The 15,057-nt window shown below is 37.9% G+C and overlaps 1 protein-coding gene across 10 annotated transcripts in view; it reads left to right on the plus strand.

Moving 5' to 3' along the window:
- The window catches only part of cadps2 (Ca++-dependent secretion activator 2), a 322,908-nt gene that overhangs the window by 218,903 nt on the left and 88,948 nt on the right, over nucleotides 1-15,057 (plus strand). For all 10 annotated transcript variants that reach the window (XR_009806043.1, XM_061894374.1, XM_061894375.1 and 7 more), the window contains one exon: nucleotides 2,607-2,707. Coding sequence is in view for 9 of the 10 variants with exons in the window: in XM_061894374.1 (XP_061750358.1) it covers nucleotides 2,607-2,707 (101 nt within the window). In the remaining variant the exon portion in view is untranslated. The remainder of the gene's footprint in view (nucleotides 1-2,606; nucleotides 2,708-15,057) is intronic.

Below are 15,057 nucleotides of genomic sequence, written 5' to 3' on the forward strand. Positions count from 1 at the left end.
GTGTTTAAAAATCCTAAAGTCATTAAGGTTGTATTTTTTCTCTAAAATTGTCTTAAAGTTGTAAGAAGCAAAGTAAAAAAATAAATGAATTTTTTTAAACAAGTGAAGACCAAGTCTTTAAAATATTTTCTTGGATTTTCAAATTCTATTTGAATTTTGTCTCTCTTAGAATTAAAAATGTCAAACAAAGCAAGACCAGCTTGCTAGTAAATAAATAAAATTTAAAAAATAGAGGCAGCTCACTGGTAAGTGCTGCTATTTGAGCTATTTTTAGAACAGGCCAGCCGGCGACTCATCTGGGCCTTACGGGCGACCTGGTGCCCGCGGGCACCGCCTTGGTGACCCCTGCCGTAATATAAGTGTTGAAAGTTTAAAAAAAATAATAATAAAAATGTATGACTTTATGAGTGGGGCATCTTTTGGATCCCAAATATATTTAGTGGTATTTTATTTATCTTTTCACTGTGATTACTCAAAAATAATAAAGAATTAAAATCAATGGTGTCCTGCATTATTGATCTTTTAAGGCTCTAATGACTAAATACTGCATATTTCAGTTTTACTATTAAAAAAACAAATATGTTTTTGACAGAAAAGCCATAAAACCTTTTTTTTTTTTTTTAAAGCTGATATTGAGATTTACTGCAGGCCGGGGGTCACCAACGCGGTGACCGCAGGCACCAGGTCGCCCGTAAGGAACCTGTGATGAGTCGCCCGCTGCCCTGTTCTAAAAATAGCTCAAATAGCAGCACTTACCAGTGAGCTGCCTCTATTTTTAAAATTGTATTTTTTTACTAGCAAACTGGTTTCGCTTTGCTCGACATTTTTAATTCTAAGAGAGACAAAACTCAAATAGAATTTGAAAATCCAAGAAAATATTTTAAAGACTTGGTCTTCACTTGTTTAAATAAATTCATTTATTTTTTAACTTTGCTCCTTATAACTTTCAGAAAGACAATTTTAGAGAAAAAATACAACCTTAAAAATGATTTTAGGATTTTTAAACACATATACCTTTTTACCTTTTAAATTCCTTCCTCTTCTTTCCTGACAATTTAAATCAATGTTCAAGTATTTTTTTTTTTTATTGTAAATAATAATAAATACATTTTAATTTAATTCCTCATTTTAGCTTCTGTTTTTTCGACGAAGAATATCTGTGAAATATTTCTTCAAACTTGTTATGATTCAAATTTAAAAAAAATATTCCGGAAAATCTGTAGAATCATTTTAAATTATTTCAAAGTCTTTTGAATTTCTTTAAAAACTTTTGTTCTGGAAAATCTATAAGAAATAATGATTTGTCTTTGTTAGAAATATAGCTTGGTCCAATTTGTTATATATTCTAACAAAGTGCAGATTGGATTATAACCTATTTAAAACATGTCATCAAAATTCTAAAATTAATCTTAATCAGGAACAATTACTAATGATGTTCCATCATTTTTTATTTTTTATTTAAACCAATGTTGGAGTATTTTAATTTTTTTTATTGTAAAGAATAATAAATCCATTTTAATTTAATTTTTCATTTTAGCTTCTGTTTTTTCGACGAAGAATATGTGTGTAATATTTCTTCAAACTTATTATGATGAAAATAAAAAAATATATATTCTGTCAAATCTAGAACATCTTTAGAATCAAATTTAAATCTTATTTCTAAGTATTTTGAATTTATTAAAAAAAAAAATTCTGAAAAATCTAGAAGAAATAATGATTTGTCTTTGTTAGAAATATAGCTTGGTCCAATTTGTTATATATTCTAACAAAGTGCAGATTGGATTTTAACCTATTCAAAACATGTCATCAAAATTCTAAAATTAATCCTTAATCAAGAAAAATTACTAATAATGTTCCATTTTTTTTTTTTTTTTTTTTTTTCAAAATATTCGAATTAGCTAGTTTTTCTTTTCTTTTTTGGGGTTGAATTTTGAATTTTCGAAATTGAAGATAAACTATGTTTCAAAATGTAATTTTAATTTTTTTCCTGTTTTCTCCTCTTTTAAACCGTTCAATTAAGGTTTTTTTCATCATTTATTCTCTACAAAAAACCTTCCGTAAAAGGAAAAAAATGGACGGAATGACGGAGAGAAATACCCATTTTTTATATATATATGTAGATTTATTTATTAAAGGTAAATTGAGCAAATTGGCTATTTCTGGCCATTTATTTAAGTGTGTATCAAACTGGTAGCCCTTCGCATTAATCAGTACCCAGGAAGTAGGTATTGGTTTCAAAAAGGTTGGTGACCCCTGCTGTAGGCGTTAAATAAAAAAATAATACAAATTTGACTTATTTGTAACATTTTAATAACTGAGACCCTTTAAGGTAAAATATTTTTTTAAAAATCAATACATTTTGTTGTGGTTTGAAAATGAAAAATATGAAAATGGCCCCCACATGCTTTAATTTTTCCGTGTGCGGCCCTCAGTGGAAAAAGTTTGGACACCCCTGGTGTAGACCGTACGGGAGGTATGATGAAACTTCCCTGAGCTATTATTTGAAGTCACCAAATGGTGGCTGTAAGTTCATGCTGCTATAACAAGATGAATTACGTGTGATGACATTCAAGATAATCTAAGGTGACGGTTTGGCATGTTCCCAGTGGACGTGGAAGTGGACCCGGAGAAGAGACTGGAGGACGTGATGCGATTGGGAGAATTGGTCATTGAAGTCCTGCAGCAGAACGACGAGCATCACTCTGAGGTTTCACTTTCTCTTTTGAAATACACGTATTGTAATGGCAGTGTTACTTCCACTGTTGCTGACTCATGGTGGGGTCAAAGGCCACTCGTCTCCTTGGTGACATCAAGTCCCGGAGTCAACGTTCTTGATCACTTGTCATCCTGGCTGAGCGGTGGCAGCTTCCCCCGCCCACGCTCACATAGGATCAAATATGTTTCCATATGAGTTGGGAAATTGTGTTAGATGTAAATATAAACGGAATACAATGATTTGCAAATCATTTTCAACCCATATTCAGTTGAATATGCTACAAAGACAACATATTTGATGTTCAAACTGATAAACACTTTTTTTTTTGGGCAAAAAACTTTAGAATTTCATGCCAGCAACACGTGCCAAAGAAGTTGGGAAATGTGGCAATAAATATTGACAAAATTGAGGAATGCTCATCAAACACTTATTTGGAACATCCCACAGGTGTGCAGGCTAATTGGGAATAGGTGGGTGCCATGATTGGGTATAAAAGCAGCTTCCGGGAGATGCTCAGTCATTCACGAACAAGGATTGGGAAACGGTCCCCACTTTGTGAACAAATGCGTGAGCAAATTGTCAAACAGTTTAAGAATAACATTTCTCAACGAGCTATTGCAAGAAATTTAGGAATTTCAACATCTACGGTTCATAATACCTTCAAAAGGTTCAGAGAATCTGGAGAAATCACTGCACGTAAGCGATAATATAACAGACTTTCGTTCCCTCAGGCGGTACTGCATCAAAAAGCGACATCGGTGTGTAAAGGATATAACCACATGGGCTCAGGAACACTTCGAAAACCACTGTCAGTAACGACAGTTTGTCACTGCATCTGTACGTGCAAGTTCAAAACTCTACTATGCAAAGCCAAAGCCATTTATCAACAACACCCAGAAACGCCGCCGGCTTCGCTGGGCCCCGAGCTCAGCCAAGATGGACTGATGCAAAGTGGAAAAGTGTTCTGTGGTCTGACGAGTCCACATTTCAAATAGTTTTTTTGGAAACGATGAATGTTGTGTCCTCCAGATCAAAGAGGAAAATAACTATCCGGATTGTTCTAGGCGCAAAGATGAAAAGCCAGCATCTTTGATAGTATGGGGGTGTATTAGTGCCTAAGGCATGGGTAACTTACACATCTGTGAAGGCACCATTAATGCTGAAAGGTCCATACAGGTTTTGGAACAACATATGTTGTCATCCAAGCAATGTTATCATGGACGCCCCTGCTTATTTCAGCAAAACAATGCCAAGCCACATTCAGCACATGTTAAAACAGCGTGGCTTTGTAGTAAAAGAGTGCGGGTACTTTCCTGGCCCGCCTGCAGTCCAGACCTGTCTCCCATCGAAAATGTGTGGCGCATTATAAAGCGTAAAATACGACACTGGAGACCCCGGACTGTTGAACGACTGAAGCTCTACATAAAACAAGAATGGGAAAGAATTCCACTTTCAAAGCTTCAACAATTAGTTTCCTCAGTTCCCACACATTTATTGAGTGTTGTTAAAAGAAAAGGTGATGTTACACAGTGGTGAACATGCCCTTTCCCAACTACTTTGGCACGTGTTGCAGCCATGAAATTCTAAGTTATTATTTGCAAAAAAAAAATAAAGTTTATGAGTTTGAACATCAAATATCTTGTCTTTGTAGTGCATTCAACTGAATATGGGTTGAAAAGGATTTGCAAATCATTGTATTCCGTTTATATTTACATCAAACACAATCCCCCAACTCATATGGAAACGGGGTTTTTATAATTACATATGATCACATATGTTCACATATCATCACGTATGGATCACATGTCACGTTTACCGTATTTTTCGGACCATAAGTCGCAGTTTTTTTTCATAGTTTGGCCGGGGTTGCGACATTTCCGACTTATGTGGGAAATTATTAACACGTTACCGTAAAAGATAAAAAAATATTATTTATCTCATTCGCGGAAGAGGTGAAGAAAATGTCAGCAATCGTCACACACACGTCAACCAATAAGAAGTTGGCGGGGGAGGGTCATGGCAGAAGTGCATTGTGGGTCATGGAATGCTAACTGGTATATGCTATATGCCAGTGGTTCTCAACATTTTTTTTTTTTAATTCAAGTACCCTCTAATCCAGGGGTAGGGAACCTAAGGCTCTAGAGCCAGATGTGGCTCTTTGGATTGATGCATCTGGCTCTCAGATTAATCTTAACTGACATTGCTTAACACGATAATAAATTATTATTTCCACTGGTAATCAGAGTAAAAAATAACATTCAAAATATAAAACATTCCCCTGGATTTTAATCCATCCATCCGTTTTCGACCGAATCTGTTCAAGAAGTCGCATTAATGGTAAGAAGTATTTTATTTATTATTGGTTAGCTTCAGAATAACAATGTTTTTAAAAAGAATACAAGACTTATACTCAAAAAATGTTGGTGTTACTTAAAAATGCACACTTTTAGTTGTTTTCACTGTTAAAAAATAATATATGGCTCTCATGGAAATACATTTTAAAATATTTGGCTTTCATGGCTTTCTCAGCCAAAAAGGTTCCTGACCCCTGCTCTAATCAGAGCAGAGCATTTTTGGTTGAAAAAAAGAGATAAGTAAAATACAGCACTATGTCATCAGTTTCTGATTTATTCAATTATATAACAGTGCAAAATATTGCTCATTAGTAGTGATCTTTCTTGAAGTATTTGGGAAAAAAGAGATAAAAACAACTAAAATCTTGTTGAAAAATAAGTGATTCAATTATAAAAAAAAAAAAAAGATTTTCTACACATAGAAGTAATCATCAACTTAAAATGGCCTCTGGGGATTGTAATAGAGATCCATCTGGATTCATGAACTTAATTCTGAACATTTCTTCACAAAAAAAGAAATCTTTAACATCAATATTTATGGAACATGTCCACAAAAAATCCAGCCGTCAACACTGAATATTACATTGTTGTATTTCTTTTCAGTTTATGAACTTACATTCATATTTTGTTGAAGTATTATTCAATAAATATATTTATAAAGGATTTTTGAATTGTTGCTATTTTTAGAATATTTTGAAAAAATCCAAGTACCCCTTGGCATACCTTCAAGTACCCCCAGGGGTACGCGTACCCCCATTTGAGAACCACTGCTATATGCTACTGCCGTAACTTTTAAAATAGCTCATTCCAACGTTGGCGGTAACTTATAAAAACTGAGAAGGGCTGAACGAAAATGGCACCGAAAAGCTTGCAGATTACAAGCTGGACGTAGTGAAATATGCAGCAGCAAACGACAAGAGGAAGCGGCGCATACCTTTGGAGTTGGCAGAGTTGTTTAGAAGCGACATCGAGGAAGAAGATTCCATGGGATTTATGGATTAGGAGTGACAGATTGTTTGGTAAACGTATAGCATGTTCTATATGTTATAGTTATTTGAATGACTCTTACCATAATATGTTACGTTAACATACCAGGCACCTTCTCACTTGGTTATTTATGCGTCATATAACATACACTTATTCAGCCTGTTGTTCACTATTCTTTATTTATTTTAAATTGCCTTTCAAATGTCTATTCTTGGTGTTGGGTTTTATCAAATTAATTTCCCCAAAAAATGCGATTTATACTCCAGTGCAACTTATATATGTTTTTTTCCTTCTTTATTATGCATTTTCGGCCGGTGTGATTTATACTCCGAAAAATACGGTAATTCCAAATGATTACATATAATCTCTTATGATCCCGTATGATCACATATGTATTATTACTGTACACATGATCACAAATAATCAAGTATGCTGCCATAGGATCATATATCATCAATCAATCAATCAATCAATGTTTATTTATATAGCCCTAAATCACAAATGTCTCAATGGACTGTACAAACCACTACGACTACGACATCCTCGGAAGAACCCACATAAGGGCAAGGAAAACGCACATCCAGTGGGAAGCCAGTGACAATGATGACTATGAGAAACTTTGGAGAGGACCTCAAATGTGGGCAACCCAACCCCCCCCCCCCCCCCCCCCCACCCCACCCCCCTCTAGGGGACCGAAAGCAATGGATGTCGAGCAGGTCTAACATGATACTGTGAAAGTTCAATCCATAGTGGCTCCAACACAGCCGCGAGAGTTCAGTTCAAAGCGGATCCAAGGCAGCAGCGATGGTCCCGTCCACAGGAAACCATCCCAAGCGGAGGCGGATCAGCAGCGTAGAGATGTACCCAACCGATACACAGGCGAGCGGTCCATCCTGGGTCTCAACTCTGGACAGCCAGTACTTCATCCATGGTCATCGGACCGGACCCCCTCCACAAGGGAGGGGGGGACAGAGGAGAAAAAGAAAAGAAGCGGCAGATCAACTGGTCTAAAAAGGAGGTCTATTTAAAGGCTAAGGTATACAATTGAGTTTTAAGGTGAGACTTAAATGCTTCTACTGAGGTAGAATCTTGAACTGTTACCGGGAGGGCATTCCAGAGTACTGGAGCTCGAACGGAAAACGCTCTATAGCCCGCAAACTATTTTGGGGCTTTAGGAATCACTAATAAGCCGGAGTCCTTTGAACGCAGATTTCTTGCCGGGACATATGGTACAATACAATCGGCAAGATAGGATGGAGCTAGACCGTGTAGTATTTTATACGTAAGTAGTAAAACCTTTAAGTGCACAGGAAGCCAGTGCAGGTGAGCCAGTACAGGAGTAATGTGATCAAACTTTCTTGTTCTTGTCAAAAGTCTAGCAGCCGCATTTTGTACCAACTGTAATCTTTTAATGCTAGACATGGGGAGACCCGAAAATAATACGTTACAGTAATCGAGACGAGACGTAACAAACGCATGGATAATGATCTCAGTGTCGTTAGTGGACAAAATGGAGCGAATTTTAGCGATATTACAGAGATGAAAGAAGGCCGTTTTAGTAACGCTTTTAATGTGTGGCTCAAAGGAGAGAGTTGGGTGGAAGATAATACCCAGATTTTTTACCGAGTCGCCTTGTTTAATTATTTGGTTGTCAAATGTTACAGTTGTATTATTAAATAGAGGTCGGTGTCTAGCAGGACCGATAATCAGCATTTCCGTTTTTTTGGCGTTAAGTTGCAAAAAGTTAGCGGACATCCATTGTTTAATTTCATTATGATCAAATATGATCCTGTATGATCACATATCACGTATAATTACATATGATTACATATAATCACGTATGCTCACATTGGATTACCGTATTTTTCGGATTATAAATTCGCTCCGGAGTATAAATTGCACCGGCCGAAAATGCACAACTCGACCTATTTTGGGGGAAATATATTCGATAAAACCCAACACCAAGAATAGACATTTGAAAGGCAATTTAAAATAAATAAAGAATAGTGGACAACAGGCTGAATAATTGTATGTTATATGACGCATAAATAACTAACGGAGAAGGTGCCTGGTATGTTAACGTAACATATTAATGTCTTTAATGTCCTTTGTGTTCTTTGATGTTTGATGTTTCCCTCTTACACACATGTAAGAGGGATGTGTACTATGCTATGAGTAGTTTTTTTTCCCTTGGCCTCAGTCTGCACCCCCTCTCCAGGGCCCAGGCTAAAACCGATTTTTTTATTTTATTTTAATCCCCCCTGTTTACCTGTATCTCATCTTTTTTGTAACGGGCGCTGGAAGCCGGCAGACCCGGCAGCGATCCTGTTCTGTCTCCCGGTAATGTTTGTCTGATCTTGAATGGGATTGTGCTGAAAATTTAAATTTTCCTGACGGAATAAATAAAGTACTATCTAATCTAATCTAACCTATTATGGTAAGAGTCATTCAAATAACTATAACATATAGAACATTCTATATGTTTACCAAACAATCTGTCACTCCTAATCCATAAATCCCATGAAATCTTCTTCCTCGATGTCGCTTCTAAACAACTCTGCCAACTCCAAAGGTATGCGCCGCTTCCTCTTGTCGTTTTCTGCTGCATATTTCACTACGTCCAGCTCGTAATCTGCAGTACATGATTTCCTTTACGGTCCAATTTTTGTTCAGCCTTTCTCGGTTTTTATAAGTTACCGCCAACGATGAAATGATCCATTTTAATAGCTACGGCAGTAGCATGTAGCATATAGCAGTTAGCATCCAATGACCCACAATGCACTTCTGCCATGACCCTCCCCCGTTGCATTCTTATTGGTTGACGTGTGTGTGACGATTGCTGACATTTTCTTCGTCTCTTCCGCGAATGAGATAAATAATATTATTTGATATTTTACGGTAATGTGTTAAAATGTTCACACATAAGTCGCACCCCCTGCCAAACTATGAAAAAAAACTGCGACTTATAGTCCGAAAAATATGGTATGTATGCTCACATAGGATCACATATGATCACATACAGTATAAACACATGTATAATCATGTAGTTTCACATAAGACCTTGTATGATCACATATGATCAAGTATGATCACGTATGATGACATATAATTACATATGACCATATCTGCTCACATTTATCATGTATGAGGACGTGTGATCATATATGATCGCGTATGACATGGGTGTCAAACTCTATGCCCGCGGGCCAAATTTGGCCCGCCGTGTAATTTCAATTGGCCCTTTAGGTAATATCAAATTAACATTAGAGCTGGCCCGCCGCTGTAACACCGCATTCACTGCTAATACTCATACTCGTCAACCCTCCCAATTTTCCCGGGAGACTCCCGAAGTTCAGTGCCCCTCCTGAATTTCTCCCGATTTCCACCCGGACAATAATATGGGGGGCGGGCCGTAAAAGCACTGCTTTTGCCGTTCTCTACATGTCGCCACGTCCACTTTTCCTCCATCAAAACAGCGTGCCGGCCCACTCACATAATATACGCGGCTCACAAGTGTATGCAAGGCATACTTGGTCAACCGCCATACAGGTCACACTGAGGGCGGCCGTATAAACAACTTTAACACTGTTTCGAATATACGCCACACTGTGAAACCCACAGCCAACAAGAATGACAAACACATTTCGGGAGAACATCTGCACCGTAACACAACATAAATACAACCGAACAAATACCCAGAACCCCTTGCATCATAAACTCTTCCGGGATGCTACAATATACACCCCCCGCTACCACCAAACCCCGCCCCAACTCAAACCCGCCGCCGAAAAGAGGCATTATAAATAAATGATAAATGGGTTGTACTTGTATAGCGCTTTTCTACCTTCAAGGTACTCAAAGCGCTTTGACACTACTTCCACATTTACCCATTCACACACATATTCACACACTGATGGAGGGAGCTGCCATGCAAGGCGCCAACCAGCACCCATCAGGAGCAAGGGTGAAGTGTCTTGCTCAGGACACAACGGACGTGACGAGGTTGGTACTAGGTGGGATTTGAACCAGGGCCCCTCGGGTTGCGCACGGCCACTCTTCCACTGCGCCACGCCGTCCCTTCAATCTGTATTTTTATCTTATTTGATATGCCATTAATATTTTTTATTATTATTATTTTAAACTCGATTTTGCATGTCACTATAAAGTTAAATAAGCCTTACTTGGTCAATATTCAATGCAAAACTTGTCTGGGTCCCTATTTAAAGGTGAATTTGTTCAACCTCAGTCTGCAGCTTTGTTCAGTTTTAAATTCTGGCCCGCTCTGCATTTGAGTTTGACACCCCTGGCGTATGATCACATATCACGCATGCTCACATAGGGTCGCTTATAAACACAGATGTATAATCACGTATGATCACGTATCATTTCCAACGATGCCGTACGATCACATATGTCCATATCTGCTCACATATGCTTGCTGGCTACAAACGGATCAATGATTAGAACCGATTATGGGCCGGCGTCTGTTTCCAGCTATTCTGGTCTGTCGCTGCCATGGCGACGGCAGCGCTCCGAGTGACATGTAATGACAATTAAACATGATGTGGAAATCAAACTAATTTCTGCTTTCACTATCGCTATGAAATTACACCAATACTCTATTCTGGTACTTCAATACTTCACAGTACCTTTGTTTTTTTTACTTTCTTACCTTTTTAGAATACTTTTATTACTTTTCTTTTCATCCTAACCTACATTGATGTTATATATGTGTGCGTGTATGTTTGCAAGATTATTGCAAAGACTTTCAAAATGTGCACTTAATTCTTGTTATATTAACTATCACCAAGTTTTGAGTAAATCAATGACTTGATGTTCAGTCAAACATTTAAAAAATGTTCCTGTATGACATTCTGACGGACAAATTGCTTTTGTTTCCATCTATTGCGGTATTGTCTTCAGCAAATGTTATTCATGCAAGCACATAATCTGTGATTAATCAAGATTAATCACAGATCTAGAGTGTGATTAATTGGATTTAAAAAATAATCTCTTTATAGCCCCGTTTCCATATGAGTTGGGAAATTGTGTTAGATGTAAATATAAACGGAATTCAATGATTTGCAAATCCTTTTCAACCCATATTCAGTTGAATGCACTACAAAGACAAGATATTTGATGTTCAAACTCATAAACTTTCTTTTTTTTTTTGCAAATAATAATTAACTTAGAATTTCATGGCTGCAACACATGCCAAAGTAGTTGGGAAAGGGCATGTTCACCACTGTATTACATCACCTTTTCTTTTAACAACACTCAATAAACGTTTGGGAACTGAGGAAACTAATTGTTGAAGCTTTGAAAGTGGAATTCTTTCCCATTCTTGTTTTATGTAGAGCTTTCGTCGTTCAACAGTCCGGGGTCTCCGCTGTTGTAATTTTACGCTTCATAATGTGACACACATTTTCGATGGGATACAGGTCTGGACTGCAGGGAGGCCAGTCTAGTATCCGCACTCTTTTACTATGAAGCCACGCTGTTGTAACACATAGCTTGGCATTTTCTTGCTGAAATAAGCAGGGGCGTCCATGATAACGTTGCTTGGACGGCAACATATGTTGCTCCAAAACCTGTATGTACCTTTCAGCATTAATGGTGCCTTCACAGATGTGTAAGTTACCCTTTCCTTGGGCACTAATACACCCCCATACCATCACACATGCTGGCTTTTCATCCTTGCGCCTAGAAAAATCCGGATAGTTCTTTTCCTCTTCCGAGGATGTTGTAGTCGTAATGATTTGTGCAGTCCTTTGAGACATTTGTGATTTGGGGCTATATAAATAAACATTGATTGATTGATCTGAAGGACACAACGTCCACAGTTTCCCCCCTAAAAATTAAATGTGGACTCGTCAGACCACAGAACACTTTTCCATTTTGCATCAGTCCATCTTATATGAGCTGAGGCCCGGCAAAGCCGGCGGCGTTTCTGGGTGTTGTTGATAAATGGCTTTCGCTTTGCATAGTAGAGCTTTAACTGGCACTTACAGATGTAGCGACCAACTGTATTTAGCGACAATGGTTTTCTGAAGTGTTCCTGAGCCCATGTGGTGATATTCTTTAGAGATTGATGTCGGTTTTTGATACAGTGCCGTCTGAGGGCTCGAAAGTCACGGTCATTCAATGTTGGTTTCCGGCCATGCCGTTTACGTGGAGTGATTTTTCCAGATTCTCTGAACCTTTTGATGATATTATGGACCGTAGATGTTGAAATCCCTACATTTTTTGCAATTTCACTTTGAGAAACGTTGTCCTTAAACTATTTGACTATTTGCTCACGCAGTTGTGGACAAAGGGGTGTACCTCGCCCCATCCTTTCTTGTGAAAGACTGAGCAATTTTTGGGAAGCTGTTTTTATACTCAATTATGGCACCCACCTGTTCCCAATTAGCCTGCACACCCGTGGGATGTTCCACATAAGTGTTTGATGAGCATTCCTCAACTTTATCAGTATTTATTGCCACCTTTCCCAACTTTTTTGTCACGTGTTGCTGGCATCAAATTCTAAAGTTAATGATTATTTGCACACAAAAAAATGTTTATCAGTTTGAACATCAAATATGTTGTCTTTGTAGCATATTCAACTGAATATGGGTTGAAAATGATTTGCAAATCATTGTATTCTGTTTATATTTACATCTAACACAATTTCCCAACTCATATGGAAACGGGGTTTGTATATATATATAAACAGTACAGGTCAAAAGTTTGGACACACCTTCTCATCCAATGTGTTTTATTTACATTGTAGAATGTCACTGAAGGCATCACAACTCTGAATGAACACATGTGGAGTTATGTACTTAACAAAAAAAGGTGAAATAACTGAAACCATGTTTTATATTCTAATTTTTTTTCAAAATATCATCCCTTTGCTCTTATTACTGCTTTGCACACTCTTGGCATTCTCTCAATGAACTTCAAGCACACCTGTGAAGTGAGAACCAGTTCAGGGGACTACCTCTTGAAGCTCATTGAGAGAATGTTGAGAGTGTGCGAAAAAGTAATCAGAGCAAAGGGTGGATATTTTGAAGAAAGTAGAATATAAAACATGTTTTTAGTTAATTTACCTTTTTTTCTTAAGTACCGTATTTTTCGAATTATAAATCGCTCCGTAGTATACGTCGCACCGGTCGAAAATGCTTAACAAAGAAGGGAAAAAAACATATATACGTCACACTAGATCAGGGGTCACCAACGCGGTGCCCGCGGGCACCAGGTCGCCCGTAAGCACCAGATGAGTCGCCCGCTTGCCTGTTCTAAAAATAGCTCAAATAGCAGCACTTACCAGTGAGCTGCCTCTATTTTTTAAATTGTATTTATTTACAAGCAAGCTGGTCTCGCTTTGCTCAACATTTTTAATTCTAAGAGAGACAAAACTGAAATAGAATTTGAAAATCCAAGAAAATATTTTAAAGACTTGGTCTTCACTTGTTTAAATAAATAAATTTATTTTTTTACTTTGCTTCTTATAACTTTGAGAGAGACAATTTTTGAGAAAAAATACAACCTTAAAAATGATTTTAGGATTTTTAAACACATATACCTTTTTACCTTTTAAATTACTTCCTCTTCTTTTCTGACAATTTTAATCAATGTTCAAGTACTTTTTTTATTGTAAAGAATAATAAATACATTTTAATTTAATTCTTCATTTTAGCTTCCATTTTTTCGACAAAGAATATTTGTGAAATATTTCTTCAAACTTATGATTAAAATTAAAAAAATATATATTCTGGCAAATCTAGAAAATCTGTAGAATGTGTGTGTTCCCTCTGGGTACTCCGGGTTCCTCCCACCTCCAAAGACATACACCTGGGGATAGGATAGGTCTTTATTGTCATTGCACGAGTACAATGAAACTTTGTTTTCAGCACAAACCTGTTCAAGATTAGACAAAAAAACAGTGTACAGGGTTACAGAACAAGAACGCTGATGGGTCGCCATAAGGCGCCCCATAAAAGATGGGAAAAAGGTCAACGCTGGGGAAGGATGAGTAAAAAAATACAATCTAGACTAGGTTCCTAAGGGGGCCCAGTCTGGAGTGGGAAAGACAACCTCCATAGCAAAACACATATACATGTTCCCCCAAACCCAATATCTTGTCTGTTTTGTTGAGGCCAGTTAAATAGTTCCAATGTTTAGATTTGGAGAGCGGTGCAAAAAGAGGCAACAAGAAAGTTAAGACAAGACAAAACAAAGAAGCAAGCGGGAGAGGAAAGGGGAGCGTCCACCCTCGATGAGTGCCAGAGAGAAAGGGATCGGTTGATTGGCAACACTAAATCGGTGCTAGTGTGTGAATGTTGTCTATCTGTGTTGGCCCTGTGATGAGATGGCGACTTGTCCAGGGTGTACGCCGCCTTCCAACCGATTGAAGCTGAGATAGGCACCAGCGCCCCCCGCCACCCTAAAGGGAATAAGCGGTAGAAATGGATGGATGGATGGATGTATACGTGTGTGTGTGTGTGTGTGTGATAGCAAGATGATGTTTTGTGTTGAAATGTTTTTGTTGTGTTTTCTGCTGACAAGGCAAGACGCGACAGAAGGTTATTTCTGCTTCTGAAAAGAAACCTTGTGGTGGTTCTGCAAATGTCTTTTTATTGATCAGATGAGTTTTCACTTGTTAACATGTTCTAAATGTACGTGTGTTTTTGTTTGTGTGCTGCTGGAAGGGACGAGAGGTAAGTTATTAATACTGAAAATCTTTTTTTTTTTTTTTTTGTCCTTTTCCCATGAATTGATTTTCAATTTTTTTTTTTTGATTTCTTGCCTCCTCCTTTCATCGGCGCTCTCGCGCGGCCTTGACGGCGTGTTCTCCTCACCGCCTCTTTGAGAGCGTGCTGTGTTTACTAGCAGCTGCGCTTGAAAGGCGTCTGGAGATGAAGGAGCGTCAACGTTTGGTAAACGCCTTTCCTCGCCGCCCGCCTGAAAAGACGTGTTTTGCAAGGCCTGATGGGTATTCCTGCAAGGCCACGCGTT

This window comes from Nerophis ophidion, linkage group LG03, assembly GCF_033978795.1.
Source record: "Nerophis ophidion isolate RoL-2023_Sa linkage group LG03, RoL_Noph_v1.0, whole genome shotgun sequence".
NCBI classification, from domain to species: domain Eukaryota; kingdom Metazoa; phylum Chordata; class Actinopteri; order Syngnathiformes; family Syngnathidae; genus Nerophis; species Nerophis ophidion.